Genomic DNA, 19,345 nt, shown 5'->3' with positions numbered 1-19,345 from the left:
CTCTAAGACTTTAAAAACAGAAATAAATGTGAAATGTATTAAGTGTCCCCCAACACCCATGGGGGATCGATTCCCAGACCCTATGAATGGATGCTAAAGTTCCTTATGAATAACAGTGGGACATTTCACATTCAATATTTGGAGCATCTTCAATGGCTTGAAGTACCTAATACAATGAAAATGCTTGTGTCACTGCATGGTATTGCTCAGGGAGTAAGGACAAGAACAAAACTCTGTGTGTTCGCTACCATGTTTTTAGAAGATTTGCCATCAAGAGTTGGCAATCCAGGAATGTGGAACCCAGCCACAAAGGCCTTCTGTCCCCGTTTCTACATACTTTCATTAATGTAAATATGTTATAGTGACACAGAACAAGTAGCAACATTGAATTAAAGATTCATAATGTTGTCCCTAATTGCATTCTAATGAGAAACAAATGACATTATCTACAGTTCCTTCCATGAGAGTTTACCAACTGCCTTATCACAATCTAAGATACTGAATAATCAACTTTTGTCCCCTTTGTTCTCAATTATATGACTAAAATAACTGAACTAATTTCCACTACAGACAGAAAATATCTTCCTGTACAGTAACCAAATCTTTATGCTTAACCTCATATTGTGCCACCCCAACCAATTTATTTGAAAAAGGACTCTCAAAACAATGCTACAGAAAGTGACAAGCTGCACCATTCATAATTCATTCATACTTGTATGTAGTTATACTCAAAAACCACCTAATAACAAGCAAGTCAAGTCACACTGTAGGATTTCTTGGGAAGGGGCAGAGACAATCATAGTAAGAAAAGAATAAAGGGCTGCAGGACTAGGACACTGTGGCTATGCTAGTACCATCTGCCAATTTTATCTCTATTTCCATTTCTACCTATCTACCTACCTGACTATCTCTTACCCAATCACCCACCTATCTCTCCCAACCCCCACAACAGCCCTTCTCTAGCAATTGGACTCTCACCAATGCAGCCAGGAGTAAAACATCCAGCCTTTGAATTTAGTGAGGATGAGACAAAGGAAGGGGGAGGGATGCATATAGGGCTCCTTGGGATGGTAAACCACAGTTCCTTGCTTTATAAAAAAAGTTTTATTCTTGTGCTGCTTTTGGCTGCTTCACAGGACAAAGGCAAAACAGTACTTATAACACAGACCTGGCCCACAACACCTACAACATTCACTATATGGCACTTCATGGAAAGTGTGCTGACCCCTGCATTACAGATGACTACCTAAACATGACAACTCTTAAATTACCTTAAACAAAGCTTAGATGTGTTCAGTGCTCCTGTCTGAAGGCAGGTGCATGTGCAATGCTGCAGCGATCTAAGGGTTCCAGGAGGCACACTCAGTGCCAGGATGAATACAGAAACCTGCTCAAGACTACTCTCACCAATGAGCTGCAGCTGTCAACAGTGCCTGCTCCTAAAGTTTCAAAAGAGGGGCGGGGTGTTCTTAGTTGCTATCATAAAAACAGCCTTGCTTACAGGCTGGGAAGAAAGAGTTCACAAAGCAACCTCTTCTCACATTGACTTATGAAGAGTATCCATGCAAGAAGCACATTTTCATCTTCACACTTAAATTAGTGGGTCTTTGGTATGTAATTTTTTTATTTATCTCTGATGTTTTTTATAATAAATTAAAAAAAAGTAATTAGTGATCTTGAGGGGAAAACTCCTACTAAAAGCTGCAAAATTCCAGAGGCCATGGACTTTCCTAGAGACAGCTCCTATACTAGCTCTGCTATGAGAGGTGGTGTGCTAGGGATGGCTCACACTGGCTCCCATCACTTCTCCAACTCCCTACTCAGCCACAGAGAAACAGTACACATCACCAAGCACTTTCCAGAACTTTGGGAAGTAACAGAGTACACATGACAAGCAATAGGAAACTGGCTTCAATATGGACGGAGTAAGCAAAAGCATGCTAGCAAAACTTTGTAAATTAGGAGCTAGCTGAGAGTTTGTACCAAGGCCTGGGAGGGAACTAAGCAATCACTGAAGTTTTCTCAAAACCCTTCTACCTGGAAAGAAAAATGAGAAAAGAAATGTAAAGAGAACGTCTCTAAATGGTATAGGGAGGGTAAATTTTAATCTCCTAGGATGACAAAAAAAAAAAATGTACATGTTATCTTTAATGCCCCATGGAATTAGAAAGTCAATACATATTTGGTAAACAGAAATAATTTTTCCCATAAATTTCAGTTTGGAAAATAATCCAGGGCAAAGTCTTCTGTAATTCAACACATGGCTTGAAACAGGGGGAACCAGTCCAGTTTACCTGATACAAGAAGCCTTCCCTGGGCAAGCACTCAAGAATAGTATAGGGTAAGCTGTCAATGATTCACCCTAATTTTAAGAGTTGTAACTGCAAGTCTGAGGTATGTATTAGATAAACAACATGTGTGGTGCTGCCCCTGGTGGTGACTGTGCAGGTCATACACAGACACAAAAAGCCTGTCATCGAAGTACTACATCCAGTAAGTGCAGTCAGTGCCCACAGGGGCAGGACCACTGCTATAGTGCAGGTCTCAGGAAAGGACCAGAGTGGAATAAGGAACACAAAAGGCAGTGACAGTAGAGAATGTGTGGCAACAGTGACAAAGACCCACATAATGAGCAAAGAGCCTGGAATCACACAAGTTAGTAAGGCAGACAGAATGTTAGCAAATCTACAGTAAAGACCTCAGAGTTTATCCTGCTCAAGTAGGAGCTTATTTAAGTTCAGAGAGCTTTTAAGCACCAGTGGAAAGACTGATGTGACAGCATCATGCTGATCTGTAGCAGGAGCGTGAAAAATGCACTGCTGTACATTGTGAAGGCTCTAGGTAAGCTCAAGTCTAATGCTAAAGTCTGCAGTTGGTTACACTCTTCACAGGTCCAAGAGCATGCTACCAGCACATCTGTGAAATACTACAAAACTCAGCCTAAGTCATCTAGGGAGCCATCTTCAAATGGGCATCACATGAGCCCTTTAAAAGGCAGTTTTGTTTTCTGTTTTACAAGCAAGTGATACACAACCCAACTGAGGATATGAGATGTAGGTTGAGGCAGAAGAAAAGAACAATATATAAATGGTACAAACAATGAATACATAACAAATAAATAAAGACCGCTATGCACCAATGCTGCAGTCTTTTTCCAGAGGGTCTGTGGATATATACTTCCCAGATGTGACCACGAGAGATCTGATAATTAGGGCATTCACTGTCGACCCACTAGCTGGTCTCTGTAACTGAGTGCTGTTGGTTTTTTACTTGGAAAGGGAAAAAATGAACTGAGCTGACACGGCTTTCAGAACAGTGGCCGGAACTTAGCAGACATCTACATTCAGATGACAATCATTTCCTGAGAAGGCTTTTGCTGACACTCCTTGATGAACCCCAAATCTGACTTAGGTAACAATCCTGAGCCCTCACAACCTTTGTTCTCTTCTACTATAGCACTTCACTCAATAAAATGAAATTGTGTAAGGGCAGAATCCCACCCTTCCACACCCCCCCCCCCCCACCTTCCTAAAACAAAAAACAAAACAAAAAACCTCTGCCAAGCAACACCGGGCATTCCATACCTGCTGAACAAAGCAATCCATTATAGTTAGTCACAGCATTTCAATCTTCTCCCTCCCACCTCCAGGACTTTAAAAAGATCCTGCCTCAGGGAGGGAAGAGAGCAAAGGTCACCAAGCCCTACTCACAGCAAATCTTACATCCCAATCACCAAGCTGCTGGCATTCTACCAGCCCCTCAGCAAAGCCAGCAACAGGAAATCACTACCTCTTAAGACATTCCATTTTCTGGCAGCTGAAATTGAAAGTTCTTCCCTCAAGCGGGGTCAAAATCTGTCACTGTTTTGAAAAAAAAAAAAAAAAAAATAGCAGAGCCAAAGACAAGGCTCTTTTCATCTCATTAGAGAATTTTCTCTTGACTGACATTCAATCTGCATAAATCTATATGTGAACATCACCAGTGTAGCTAGGTGGGCCATGTTGCTTTGTGGCTAACACCACAGTATAGGAGCCAGGCACAGCAGCTGCCTGTCTTTGAGGACTAGGCAGCTTCCTTAATTCTTCCTAGTTCTCTCACATGTCAAATGAAGACAAATTAGTACCTTGCCTGACACGGCTGTGACCTCTAAGGTACATCAGCCAAGGATGTAAGCTCAGGTGTCAGAGGCATGCCTGGAACCAGGTTAGCAACAAGGAAGTTCTGCGGCTTTATGTTACATGGACATCAAAGACAGAACCCAGAGGCCTGACCTCGGTCATTCTTTCCCTTTGGTGTTCCCATTCTTTGGCACAGGTTTTCTGGAATCAAAGGACAGGGACTACCACCAAATGCTTTCCTTAGTATGAACCTACACAGATTTGGAAGCAGTGATGTGCTGTGCTGACCACATTATGTCTGAGTAGACTTGTGTTACAACAATTTGTCAAAAGGAGATCACCTGGAGAGACAAGTAACTGACAATCTCTGCATGGTGCTCACCAAATGGTACTGACAATAGTCTCATCCTGTGGTTTCCAGTTTATATTCTGAACTATGTCTGTACATTAAAAGTGTGTGGGGGGGTGGTGGAAAACAAAGTAGAGTTCCTAACTTTGTGTTTTGTCAACTTCAACTTAGTTTTTTTGTTTTTGTTTTTTTAATCTAGCAAAAGAATATATCCCAAATCAAGAAAGTTAGGAGGTAACTATTATGATAAAGCTCATGATGAACCTTGGTGTATTCCAAGACAGGTGAAGGTAACCGAGGTGAGGGACAAACATGCCAGGCAGACAGAGCTTAAGTGAGAAGTTTTATTAGAAATGGGAGGGAAGGAGAAAGGAAAGAGAAATGTGGTAAAGAGACACAAAGACAGAAGACAGAAGAGAAGAGGGAGACAGGAAGACCTTTCTGGCCCAGGGAAACAGAAGGAAAGAGAGAGGGAAAAAGAGCTTGGACAATAGTTTCTTTTGTTTGTTTTGTTTTGTTTGTTTTTCAAGACAAGGTTTCTCTTGTAACAGCTGTAGCTGTCCTGGACCTCACTTCTGTAGACCTGGCTGGCCTTGAACTCACAGAAATCTGCCAGCCTCTGATTCCCAAGTGCTGGGATTACATGCATTCGACACCACTACCTGGTGACAATATTGTTTCAATCAGTTAAATGAATAAATTGTCTCAAAATTGACTGTTATGAGGTCACAATCTTTCACAGGCAGCAAGGGACCCCCCTCTGGGCCTATTGTGATGCAGATTCAATCCCTATATTTCAGGAACCTCTTCCCTTCTACACAAAACTTGGTACCCTGGAGGTCTTCATATGCTTACATACATAAATACACACACAGTTATATACTTTAATATGTAATACTCTCTATCTCCTAAAAGGAGAAATGACTGACAGCTATACAATATAATGCTAAGAAAACAAGATTCATATAATGAGCTAATGACAAAGAGAATGGTAACTAAGCTAACACAGTACTTTACTCCAATTATAGGCTCAGATGCAATTCTCTTGAGATGTCCAGCATGAAATAGCAGTGTTTCTCTTGCTCCTAAATCCAGAAGCTAAGGTAATAGACCAACTAAGCAGGGTGGTGTCCTTGTGTTCAATCATTCACTCAGTCATAGCTCAGTGTCACATTTCAGGTATCATGTAAGATACCAGGATCACAAAGCTAAATTTAATACAACCCCCATCTCAAAGAGCTTCATGAACCAGGAAAGTTGAAAATTACTAACATAAACCAGAATCTGAATTAAATTACTAGTCATTTTCTTCAATTTTCCTTACTTAATAAATGATGGGGTCATTTTAACCTTAGCATTAAGGCCTAACAGAACACATAATAAAGGCACACACACACACACACACACAAAAAAAAAAAAAAAAAAAAAAAAAAACAATTGATTTTGTGTTCTAATTTTCATCTGCTTATTGAATTAAAAGTTCAAACTTCGGGCAACTGAAGTAGGATATCCTTGGACCTAAGGCAGTAAGCCAAAACATAACGTGTAATACTATATCATTGAACAATCACTTCTTGTTCTGTGTGCCTGGGTAAAGAAAGCCACAGGTGACTTGGACCCCTGACTACAATGAAGACCAGAACTGTATGAGCCAAACCCTCAGTAAGAGTGCTGCCCTAGCTTAGGTCTTTATAGTGGTTTGTTCATTGTCCTTTTTGTAGTGGTAAGGAACAAACCCAGTGCCTTGCACATATTAAGCATGCTAAGCACACAGTCTACCATGAGCTACAACCCTCACTACTCTAGGTGGTTAGATAACAATACTTTCTGCTTGCTTTCCAGTGTACATGTGTAGAGTACCATACTGTGGGCAGAAGACAGACATCACAGATTTGACATCAGAGTTAAGACAGAAAGGTGATCACAATGGGATGCTCAGCCAGAGCACAACCTTGAAGAGCATGGAAAAGTGGGAACAAGAGAGTAAGAACAGGAGAGGCTTGTTGGGGAACATTATTTTAAGGTGTGTGACTTTTGTTTATGCTGCATTTGTTTAACTCTCTGAAGCTGTGTTACTGTGCCTGTCTAAAACACCTAATAAAGAGCTGGAGGGCTGATAGCCAGGCAGAAGCAAGAACAAGTGGAGTTGGCAGGCAGAGAATATAAATAGGAGAAATCTGGAAGTGGGAAGACTTAAGGGGCCAGCTACCTCGCTACACAGTCAGACTAGGAGTAAGAAAGAAAGGCATACAGGAATAGAGAAAGATAAAAGCCCTAAAGGACAAAGATTGATGGGATAATTTAAGTTAAGAAAAGTTGGCAAGAAACACACCAAATTAAGACTAGGCATCCATAACTAAGAATAAGCCTCCGTGTATTTATTTGGAAACTAGGCGTTCCCCTCCCCCCAAAAAAAAAAAAAAAAACCAAAGAGTAAAACATTGCACAACAGAGGTTAGAGGTTAGGCAAGGGACAAGACTCTGTAATTCAGGATCAGCTCAGGGTTCTGTAAGGATAAGTGAGGAGCAAAGAGAAAATGGACATCAGAGTTACCAGGTATGCAAGTATGGAGTTTAGGAATGACATGAGCTTTCATGAAAGAAAAACTAATATAGGTCAGCAAGTTTCTTAACAGGCAATTAAACAGCAGACAGTGTTGTTTCTAGGAAAAGTATACTACTCACAGTCAGGAACTGAAGTTAAAATCTTCTGAAGAATTTTTTTATCAGTAATTTTAAAGACTAATTCTTCACTAAGAAAATTCTTTAACCATATTCATACTCACTGACACTTTTCCTAAGCATATCTTACATTCAAAAGTTAATTTTAAAAGACAAGAAATGAGCATTTACAGCTAAGACAACATTGTTTTTAGTGTCAAAGCAGAGTTGTTGAGGAGGGGATCAGTTGTCTAAGAATCAGGCAGTTGAAAGTAAAGGCAAAGTTCAACAGCTCACAGGCACCTGGTCAGCAGGCATACTGTCTCCCTTGCTGTTTTTAAAATGCCTACAGTAGCGAACACCAACAGAAAACATGCACAGGGAGCAAGGGTTACTCAGTACAGAAAGGGTTCAACAGTAAACACTGAGCAAAAAGACACTAGTACAATCCAGAAAAATGTAAGTCTAATAATAAAGTCTAAAAAACAATAAATGTTGACATCTACTTACACAGAGCCAAAGGTTGGTGCCTTAATTGTTTATCCCTACTGACTACATTTTTTTAAGTTTCCACATTTGTTAAATTACTATCTACAAAGTTTTACTTATCTTATTGAAGTAATGATTCTAGGATTTCTTTTCTGACATAACAAACTGGTATTTGGTCATAGTTTAAGATAAGCCTTCCAACAACATGTCTGGTTATTTGCCCAAGAATCTTATTAAACAACTGATTTTCTTTAGTTACTGCATAATTGGTACATAAGTGAAGAAATTAATCAAATAATAGTTTTTCCACAGTAAAATTGTTCCCTATGAATCCCTACTTCTATTTCTAAGGTTCTTCATCTAGGGTAAATTTGTTCTCAAGTCTTTCTCAAGCATGACCCTAAGAGGCGCTCGTGTGCACACCCGTAGATAGGGCAATGCCTGAAGACACTCTGGTTGTGTTCAGAACATGACAGCTAGTTAGCAAGAGATGGGGTGCCATAGGCAATTAACAGATATAGGCCAAAGATGTAGGGATGGCTGTCAGCTCAGGACAGCTCCTCACACAACAAAGAATTGCCCAGACAGATAGGTCAATAGTGCCTCTACTGGGAAACAAATTCTAAACTGAAAACAGAAAAAACAAATTTGCACACAGCTGGCAACCTCAAAAAAACAAAACAAAACAAAAAACTGCAGAGCAATTCAATGTCTGCTAAGCTTAGAGACACAGACATGCTTTTCATATACTCATAGCACATAAAAATGATGATTGTCAGTCATGAATTCATGAGGTGCTAACACATATGTACAGCAAAAAGTGCTTCCACTACCCAAGCAACTGGATACTTCTTTACATGAACATTTCGGATGGCAGAATAGAAAACGAGGTAGTTATGCTCTTGGAAGTCACTTTCTGAGTCAAACATCAATTATGTCTAGCCTATTTATTTTCTTCTTACTTGTAAATGTTTTCTAACTGGAGACTGTTTAAAAATAATAGAAAGGAAAAGTTCACCCCACAACACTGTTCCGTAAAACTTCAGTCCAAAAACACATTAGAATTCTGAAATTTACCTGGCAAAAGGACTGGCTCCAGTTTTTTAATCTTCGGTTCGGAACTGCTCTTATCGTCAATCTGAAACACATGGACAAAATAAAGCATAATACAAATGCCACCCCCTCATAAGACACTAAGGCAAATCATCTAAGCGATGACACATGCGACAGGCATATCTCCTACTTAAAACTCTTTCCCGTCCCAATCGAGATTGTTTTAAGATCTACTCATTATCGACTTGAGAGCCTGACCATAAACACCTTTACAACAGCCCAAGCCGCTTTCTAAGTGCTCACAAGTACTAGACAGGTAAGTTCTACCGGTGTCGCGGCGCTGCAGCCATCTGGTAGCCACAGCTGGGTCGGTGGCCGACCCTGAAGAAAAGAAACTCAGCTCGGGACGGTCCCTAAGGTCTCGTCACACGGCAGGGCTAGGGACCGCAGGACTTCGGCCAGAGAATGGCCGCCGCGGAGCTCTACAAGTTTCCACCGCGCCCGTGGCTCCCGGGAGGCGCGCTAGTCCGCGTCGCTCGCGTCCAGGTCCCGAGCGGGCGGCCCGCGGAGGCGCGAGCACCGAGCGCTTACCTGGGGCGGCGGCAGGAGGTAGGACCTGAAGCTCGGTCTGGGCGGCTTGAGGGAGAACATGGTGCCGCCGCCTGTGCACCCCGGCCCTGTGGCCGGCCAGACGCCCTCCGGGATCAGCGTCCCCGGTGCGAAAGCGCAGTCAGGGTCTGCGGCCCGCCCCGCCGGGCAGACTGACGGGCAGGGATCAACGCCGCCAGGGGCCCGCCCGCGGTGGGCGGGGCCAATCATAGACACGCCCATCCCCGGAAGCCGCTTGCGGAGCTGAAACCAAAGCTCCCAGCCTCTAGGCCTCACTCACTGTGGCGGAAAGCATCGCTGGAGCCGGGAGCCGCTGGGCCCCTAGAGGCCATCTTGAGAGAATGCTCTTACGGAGGCCCACAGGGGTCATGGCGGCCTTCTCGCGCCTACTGCGCCTCACTTGGCTCAGGAGGCCACGCAAAGCAGCTGTGGGTTGTGGTGGACGCTGTGCAGTGTCGCTGCTGTCCAGTTCTCAGGATTCTCTCATCTGGCGATAGTTGCTGCCCGTTAGTCATCCCTGCTGAGCTGCTAGCATTGGTTTTAAAGCAAGAGAGGTGCAGATTGGGGAAGAGAACCCGGGGCAACCCGAGGCCTCACAGTTCCAGTTGTCTGCATGTTGGAGGACCCAAAGATCTAGGCATCATCGCAGACCTGGTTGCCAAAGTAGATATCAAAGAAACAAGGAAAGATTTTTCTTTTACCTCTTGCTACCAGTTGACCTAACCTTGAGGTGCAGATGTGACCCATGCTGGGTGACCAGGACAGATGATACTGGCTGGCAAAGCCGAATCCCCAATTTAGTTTACTGATTTTATTCTTCTCGTTAAACTTTAAGTGAACAAAAACAAGCAAGCAAGCAAACAAACAAACCAATAACAACAACAAAAAACGATAAGCTAGTTGTCCCTGGACCCTTCTTTCCCATCCTCATGTATAAAGCAGTTGACCTGGTTGGTAAGTCATCAGAAGCCCAGGGAGAGAAGACACCAGCGCACTGGGGACTACACAAAGTTGTGGAAATAAGAATCTGCCCCAAAGTTGCAAAGAGCAGCACAACTTCCAAGTTTGGGGCATTTCTAGACTTAACTTCTGAAGTGAAGTAGCCTTTGGTGGGAGGGAGTCAGTGTTATTCCATGCCCTTATACATTGAAAAAGAAAGGCCCGACCCATCATTTTTGTCATGAATATCACAGGTAAGCTGATGTGGCCCTAGAAATCACAATCAGCATGTTGACAAGTGTGCCAATGTTGCTAATTTTGTATATGTGTGTGAGTGTTCGAGAAGCAAGATTTAGAGAGTTGATCTCCAGCTTTTCTAGCTAATCAGTTAGTAACCATGATTGTACTTCAACGAGGAAATCGGAATGAATTACTCCTAATGAAAAACCACTGGTGCATATTCACTTTTTATGATTCCGATGTTACTTCTACACATTAAATGGACTTAACCCCTTACTAGACTTCAGACACTTGTGCCCCTTTTGGGACTTTTTGTTGTTCAAGTTTTCTTGGGATCTGCAACTTTAATATGCATGTCAGCAAAAATTTTACAAATTGGAAAACACCAGATTGGTTTTGCTTAATAGTAATTTTTTCTGGATTTTTTTTTTTCAAGTAACATATTGTGGAACTCACATAGACTCTTGGGCTACTATTTCAAAATACTAAATGATCTGGCTTGTTGCTTCTGAGCCCTCTCTTGTTATATTAGGCTGCTCCATTCACCCTGGTCTAGAGATAACAAACATGTATTATATATCACAATTATGGAGTCAAGGGAGCACAAAATCAAGGCTCTGTCAAAATGATTTTGAGTTTCCTTCCCCTTTTCTCTTTCTTGCTGTACTAGCGATAGGACTAGACTGAGAGCTTCCCACATATTTAGCAAGTGCCCTACCACTGAACTCCAACCAACTTCTTTATTTTGAGATAGGGTTTTACCTAGTTTCTAAACTTGAACTTGAGATCTTCCCGCCTTAGTCTCTAAGAAGTAGATAGGATTACAGGCCCATGCTACCAGGCCAATAGGGCTCTCAGCATCTTTAGCCAATAGCTTGATATGTTCTCACATGGTGGGTCTGCCTTCTTAGAACACTGAGACTGATTAACACCCTGACCTTTTGTCTTAAAGGCCCTGTCTCTAGGTAAAGCCCAGGGGGCATCAGTGTTTCTAAATACTGGGTGGGGTATGACAGAAGCCAGTCTGTTGATGGGTTTTGCAGCCTCTTCTCAGACTCTGACCTTGACTACTCTATGTTTGGTATATTAGGCCACCCCCTTCTCTGAGGTTTTGTGTCACCGTTTAAGCTGTTTGTTTAATTACACATTTGTTTTCATTGTTGATTTTTCTAATTTATAGGGAACACTGGCATGCCCTAGAGATCACTTTCTTTTCCTTGACAGAAAAAGAAAGAAGAAAGAAAAGAGTTAATTTTTGTTCAATATCTATTGAATGCTAGATACTTTGTTTCACTTAGTTATTCAATCAATTAACAGATTTTTTTTTCTTTATTGAGCGCTAGCTTTGTATTGGGTCTGAATCAGGACTTTTAAGAGGCCAACATTCTTTACATTCATGACATTTTCATTATGAGTAAAAAGAAAAAAATTAATGTGTAACACATAACATGGTTTAAAGGTACTGTAAAGGAAATTAAGATTGGGAGAGAAAAGTCATTGCTTTTATCAATTAAGATTTAGGTCAAATCAGGGAAGGCATTACTGCATAGATGTCAATTGAGCAGAGACTGAAGGGAGTAAAGGAAGTGAAAGTCAGAAGGGTTTTGAGGCAGAGGTCAGCAGCATATATACCCCAAGGTGAGAGCTCAGATTAAGTACCTGAGGCCAGGATGCCTGAAGCAGCCTTATCCAGGGGAGGAGGAGGTCAGGAGGGAAACAACAAGCCAGGTGATAGTCCTTGAAAGGTGGAAACTGAGCTGAGAAGCGAGTGACCTGACATATATTTCGAAACAGCCACTGCTGTAGTGTCACTACTTGGAAGACAAGTTGGTGGGCTTTGATAACAGTGTAGATAAAAGTAGGAGAATTTGCTAGCTGTGACATAGCCAGAGGTGATTATACTTGATATCTATAAAAGATTACCTTTGGCTGAATATGTGCTTTTCAAGATAACAAGCGTTTTAAAAGGTATTAAGGGGGGTGGGAATTTAGGAGAATTTAGACTTTAGATGACAAAACAACAGTTTCTTAGTCCTCATATAAAACAGACAAAACAACATATTAAAGCAGAGCAAACAAACAGAAAATCACCGAACACCCCAAGGAAGCACATTTTTGGGACATTATATTCTTTAGCTTTCCACAATAGAGCAAATGACACTAGCAAACAAATGCTCATGACCCTGAAGTATTTGCAGTATCAGCATCAGGAATCATTGAGGCCTCCAGAGATCTCCAGAATAGCCCAAGGTGTTTGCTGGAAGATCTGGCCAGTCTGGTGAAGGACAGCAGCTAAACAGATGGGATATTTCTTTCTTCCAAAGCAGGAGAAAGCAAGAGGCTCCTAATATGGTGAGTGTTGGAGGAAGGAGAGAATGAGGAACTAGATTGACGGACCTTTGAAAGAAAAACGGCCTAAGGAGACTCCCCTTCCAGGAAAGAGATCCACAGTGAGAACGAACTACTGAGGTGAAGCATAGTTGAGTAGACAAGAAGCAAAGGCAAAGGAAAGTCAGCTAAGAGTATGATCTAACTGGAAAAGCTGTCTTAAACCACCTCAAAATCTTCAGAAAACAAATTTTACAGAAACATTATCTCAAAGTATGTGAATCAAGGTTTGAAAAAAATGCAGTGAGCAGGCTGGGGAGAGCTCAGTCTGTACGTGCCTGCTGCATAAGGACAAGGATCTGAGTTTGCCTCCTAGACACACATAAAAAGCTAAACACAATGGCAGCTATCTATGAACCCAGCCCTGGTACAAAGCTACCATAGCTGAACCCTAAAATTCCAGGCTCAGTGAGAGACTTGATCTCAAAAAATAAGGTGTAAAGCAATAGAAGACACCCCACTTCAACATCTGGCCTCCACATGAACTCATACTCACACACAGATGCATGAACACATGGACACCACACACGCACGTACACATGCATGCACACACACACTACAAAGAAATGAAGAGAGTTGTAATGAAAGGGAATAAAAAGGAAGCAACATTCCTACAGATGACAAAACACACCAGAGAAACATACCCACTGAGCAGATCAAAACTGCTGTTTCAAAGGGAATACAAAGGTCTGAAAGAACACAAAATGGTAGTGTTTCTGAACTAGAAACATTATAAGTGAGTGGAATTAGAAATGAGAAGAAAAAATCATTTTCAAATGAAAAACTAAAAGACCTCAAGGATGAATAATAAATAGAATTGAAGTTGCCTTAAAGAGTACAAAAAGAGAAGAATATGAAAAAGCAGCGAATTGGAAAGGCAGAACAGATAGGGGGCTGTTACCATTCTCTTTCTGTTGCTGGAATAAAGACAGCATGGCTAAGAGCAACTGGGGAGGAAAGGGTTCATTTCATTTTATAGCTTGTGGTTCATCACTGAGGTAAGTCACAGAAGGAAGTTAAAGCTGGGACTTAGAATCAGGCCATGGAGGAATGCTGCTTTCTGGCTTGCTTCCCATGGCTTGCTCAGCCTGCTTTCTTACAGAACCCAGAGGTCACACTAACTACAATGGACTCGGCCCTACCTCATTAATCAGCAATCAGACTTGCTCATAGGCCAATCTGACAGAAGCATTTTCTCATTTGATGTTCCCCTTTCACAGATGAACCTTGCTTATATCAAGTTGACAAGAAATTCACTGGTCAGTTTGACACAAAACTCATCACTATTAAACCATAACATTTCCTTTCTTGTTTATCCCCAAGGTATCATGTTAATATATAATATAGTGTAACTTTAAAAGTCCCAAAGTCTTTTCAAAAGACAAATACTTTAAAAGTTCAGTTTCTTTAACCAGTATCATTTTTAAAAGTCCAAAGTCTCTCAACTTTGGGTTCCTGGTAAATAAAAATAAGTAAGTTAAATACTTCCTTACTCCAAGAGGGGAAAAGGGTACAGTTATAATCAAAACAAAGCAAAATCAACATTCAGCAGAATAACAAATCAAGTAGCCCCATATCTGTCACCTGGGGTTTAATAGTGATCTTCACGCTCTAAAGGGCTTGCTCAGCTCCCCTTCTCTGGCTCTGCCTATCTACAGGACACTTAGCTCGTCTTGTAAGCCCAAGCTGCCTCAAGCTCCACTCCAAAACCCACTGCGGATTTTGGTGGTCACCCCACAGACCTGGCATCTCCAGGATGCTCGAGTCTTCACTCAAACTGAGGCAGTACCTGTCTCCCTGCCCTCTTGTACAAACTCCAATCCTGCCACAGTGCCATTAATCTTGAAGTCTCTGCTGCATCAGAGGCAGCACCTTCACCAATGACCCTTCCCCCTGAGATCTCACAATGCCAAGCTTTCAGTGCTCTCCACAACTCCTTCAATCTTGCCGCTTTCATGCTACAAACCCAGAACCATATGGAAGATTCTTACACTTTACCAAGTTTGGTTGCCAGCATGAGACGCAACTTTGATCACCATGGATCACAGCTTCTGTGTGATAACCCTGAGAAAATAGTCCCAGATGATTTCTTCTTAATAATGCTGGCCTCTTCCATGTAACATCGGATCTTTCAGCCCTGCTGACCAGCATCAACTGTCCTAGGGAAACAAAGGCTTCACTTCAATGGTGCTGGTCTCTTGTTAACCACAGCCTATTCTTTATCTCCAGCAGACCAGAAACCCAGACTCTTACTAAAAATCGTTACAGGAAGATTCTCAATAAAGTCTCTGATGGACTCTCCAACTACCTTCTGAAACTTCACAAGGCAGGCCTTCATTGCCTGTATTGCTCTCAACATTCTGACCTCCCACAAAACATTCATTAAGCTTTAAACATAAATGGCTTTTCCAAACACTTCTAAAATCCTCCACCAAACAACATGGACAAGTCTATCACAGTAGCATGTCCTTCTCTGGTACCAATTTCTGCTCTACTTTGCTTTCTATAGTTGTATAAAGACACCATGACCAAAAGCAACTTTGGGAGGACAGGATTTATTTCAGGTTACAGCTTGTAGGCCATCACTGAGGTAGTCAAGGCAGGAATCTGAAATCAGGAACGGAAGCAGAGACCATGAAGGAATGTTGTTCCCTGGCTTGCTCAGCCTGCTTTCTTATGTAAGCCAGGACCACCTGCCCAGGCCACAGTAGGCTGGGCCCTCCTACACAAATCATTTATTCATCAAGAAAATGCCTACAGACTTGCCCAAAGACCAATCTGATGGAGGCATTTTCTCAGCTGAGTTTCTTCTCCAGATGACCTTGACTTGCGTCAAACAAGCAAAAGACAAAACTGAATCAGCAGAAGGACAAAGTGACAGATATTTATTATAAACAAAAGAGGTCCAATATACACAGCATATATTACATGTCCTTGAGTTGGAGGAAGGTGAGTGTAGGGGTTTAGGGTAAAGAAACAGAGCAAATACTACCAACTGTAGTTCAAAAGAAGTCCTTCTTCCAGGCGAGAGGGCTGGAAGCAGCCTTCATGTGATTCAATGAGAGAGAGTCAAAAGAAGAAAAAGTGTTCTACCACAACAAGAAGAAATGAAGATAATTGAAAAAGTGGGGAGACAGCCTCTTCAAGAAATGATACCAGGAAACAGAATACCTTCATTGAAAAAAAAGGGATACTAGATTCTTGTATCTCACCCTGCATATACCCCATTTCTAATATCAAGGAACTTAAGATCTGAAACATTGAAAGTGCTAGATGAAACATAATTTACTTTATGTATTTACTTTAGAAAAGCATTGCCATTTCCCATTTACTTAGTTTGCTTTGAGACAGGTTCTCACTGTGTAGCCCTGATTGGCCTGAAATTTGCTATATAGATCAGTCTAATGTGAGGGCCAAAGATACATTTTAAGTTTTAATGACTATACCTAAGAGATCCATGAAACAAATGCCTCTGAGCTGCAAGCCTCTTGTCCAAGGACAGATAGTTCCTGAAATGCTGGAGGCTATTGTTTATGGAAGATAATAAGCCACAAGTTTTCACTCCCCTAAACAAGTTTGTTTGACTCATCAACTACACCAGACATGATTGACCACTTGTGGTTGGGAGGTACATAGGCAGGAAATACAACAAGATATATACTTGCCCCTGATTGGACCTGATGGGAAATACTTAAGCCCCCTGCAAACCATGGCTCAGGGCCATTTTGAGATGGACCTGGCCAGGAGAGTCCATCAACCTGGCCAGTATTTTATTAGAGCTTGCTTCAAATTTGACTTTAAACTGTGGTAGTGGTTTTATGCTTGACTGGTAGGATTAAAATTAGCCTTGAATCCAAAGAGATCTGCTTGTTTCTCCCCAGTGCTGGGATTAAAGGGTGTATGCCACCAAATCGTGATTTGACTTTTTAATTTTTTTCAAAACTGTCTTCTATTTCCTATATAGCAATACAATTTATATATTAAGTAACACTAATATAAAATGATTTGGTATAGTTCAGAACATAAGACAAAAGGGAAAATTTTCAGTTTGTAAAATTCCTCCATTCAATTTTTTTTTTTTTTTTTCACCTTTTCTAATAGGGTCAGAACAACAAATGTACTCAATGTCCTATTCCTATTGCATTGATGACACATGCACACTCCTTCCACATACATTAATAAACAGATAAATGTAATTTCAAAATTAAAAGAAAGAGACAATAAGCATGGCAGCTCACAAAATGAGAGGATGTTTTTGCCACCTGAACATCTGACCTGGAATCAAGAAAGAAATACAAATATTCCAAGCTCTCCTACATCATCCAAACTGACTAATCAATTGAGCAGACACTTTAAAAAAATAATCTCTAAACTTTTAAGTAAAATGTATGTGTAGAGGTGTTTTGCCTGCACATATGCCTGTGTACCTACTGCCCACAAAGGCAGAAGAAGAGGACATTGGATCTTCTGCAGCTGGTTAGTTATCAGCTGTCATGTTGGTGATGGAACCTGAATTCTGGCTCTCTGAAAAAGCAGTAAGGGCTCTTCACTGCTGAACCATCTCTCATGAATAGATACTTTTAAAAAGAAGAAATACAAATAATTAGTAAATGCTTGAAAATGTTCCATATTCTTGGCTTCAGGGAAATGCAAATCAAGACAGTTTTACCCCAAACAGAATGTCTATCACCAAGAAAACAAGTGACAACAAATGCTGAAGACTGCAGAGAGAGGAACACTTCTTCTGTGGTAAATGTTAACCAGTACATTTACTATGGAAACCAGTAGGGTGGTTCCTCAAAACACAAAAAGCAGAACTATCATATGATTCATCTGTGCTGAGCCTAAGTCAGCCCCCCACAGAGACCTGAACACATTGCTGTTTATTGATTGTGATACAGTAGCCAAGACATGAAACCAGCCTAAATGTCCACCAACAGGTGAATGGATAAAGAAAATGGTATATACATACACAATGAAATATTATCCAGTCACAAAAATTAAATTATGGTATTTGTAGGACAATGTAGAGAACTGGAAATTATTGTGTTAATCAAAATAAGTCAGACAAATATGAATATTTTCTTTCATCTGTGTACACACTGACAAGAGTAAAAATAGAGCTATGATGGGATAATAAGCAGAAAGGGGGAGGAAAAGGAAAAAGTGTGGGGTACTAGAATATACGGGACATGAAAATAGAAGGGGGGATATTTGGGGAGCAGTGAGAAGGGGAAGGAGGCTGGAATCAAACAGTCCAGAGGATTAAGAGCAGAGTATAATGACATATGTGTATGGAAACATCACAATAAGAATCACAAATTTGTATGCTGGCTAAAGTAATCAATTAAAAGCATTCTTGTTTGAAAAGAATAACTTCATTGACATTAAAATACAGGTTTGAAACCACAAACTGAAAGAACAATATTTCATTGAGAACACTAATCTGATTTATCAGCATTAGGACATATTCCTCTAGAACTCTCAGACTCTTAAGAAAGAAAAGTAATGAAAATATCTTTGTTGATGGGAGATGTCAATCTGTAAATATGTTTCTCTTATTGGTTAATGAATAAAGTCCTGTTGGCCAATAGGAAAGAAAGATAGGTGGGACTAGGAGACAAGGAGGAGAGAGGAAAAAGTAGGGAGGAGAATTCAAGATGTAGGACTGAGAGAGCAGAATGCCGGCCCCTCTCTCTGGTAAAATAAGACCATGTAGAAATATTTAGATGGATAGAAAAGGGCTAATATTTAAGACAGAGCTAGTCAATAAGAAATGCTAGTAACCAATAACAGACCAAGAGAATTATATCTAATACAGCATCTCTGGTGTTATTTGGGGCTGACGCAGCAGTGAGGACAGGCTGGCAGGGAGAAAACTGCTCTTAACACTTTGTAGCTAGACAAACAAAGCAAATGAGTTTGGGGTGAAATTAGATTTTCTACTGTAAATTCTGGTGACCACATTCTATGCCAGAAGAAAATCAAGTAACAAAAAATAAAGTGTGAAAGAAAGAAAATGTGAGAAGGAAATAAATACAATGGATGAACTCTGAAACATGCACATATAAGCCCCTCAGATCATGAGTGTACTTTAAATAAAGTGACCAGCATTCACTTTCAGATAGTAAACTGATGCATTGTGAAGACAACACATATGAGGGAACAATCAACCAGTCCTGTTTCACAGGCTGAGGATCCTGCTTTGCACACAACTAGTGGATGAAGACAATCACCTCTTCATGAAGCATTCCAACAAAGAAACCAAAAGAATAATAGAATTGGATATTACAGCACTTTTTTGTATCTTTCAATTTTATTTTATTATTTATTTATTTATTTTTCTTATTATGCATATTGATCCCAGTCCCCTCCCCTCCTTCCCAGTTCAGCTCAGTGTTTAGCTGTGGGTGTCTGCTTCTATTTCCATCAGCACTAGATGAGGGCTCTATGATGGTGGATAAGTTAGTCATCAATCTCACTATCAGGGAAGGGCCTT

General features: G+C 41.0%; 1 protein-coding gene across 1 annotated transcript in view; it reads right to left on the bottom strand.

Moving 5' to 3' along the window:
• LOC127215505 (myotubularin-related protein 10-like) overlaps positions 1–9,360 on the bottom strand; it is a 57,627-nt gene extending 48,267 nt beyond the window's left edge. The window contains 2 exon segments of the mRNA XM_051175924.1: positions 8,695–8,755; positions 9,262–9,360. Coding sequence (XP_051031881.1) covers positions 8,695–8,755; positions 9,262–9,321 — 121 coding nt within the window. The 5' untranslated portion in view covers positions 9,322–9,360.
• Positions 9,361–19,345: the final 9,985 nt, after the last annotated feature.

Source organism: Phodopus roborovskii, unplaced genomic scaffold (assembly GCF_943737965.1).
Source record: "Phodopus roborovskii unplaced genomic scaffold, PHOROB, whole genome shotgun sequence".
In the NCBI taxonomy this organism is placed as follows: Eukaryota; Metazoa; Chordata; class Mammalia; order Rodentia; family Cricetidae; genus Phodopus; species Phodopus roborovskii.
Note: the sequence above shows the minus strand (reverse complement) of the source record. Positions and strands in the feature narration are given on the sequence as shown.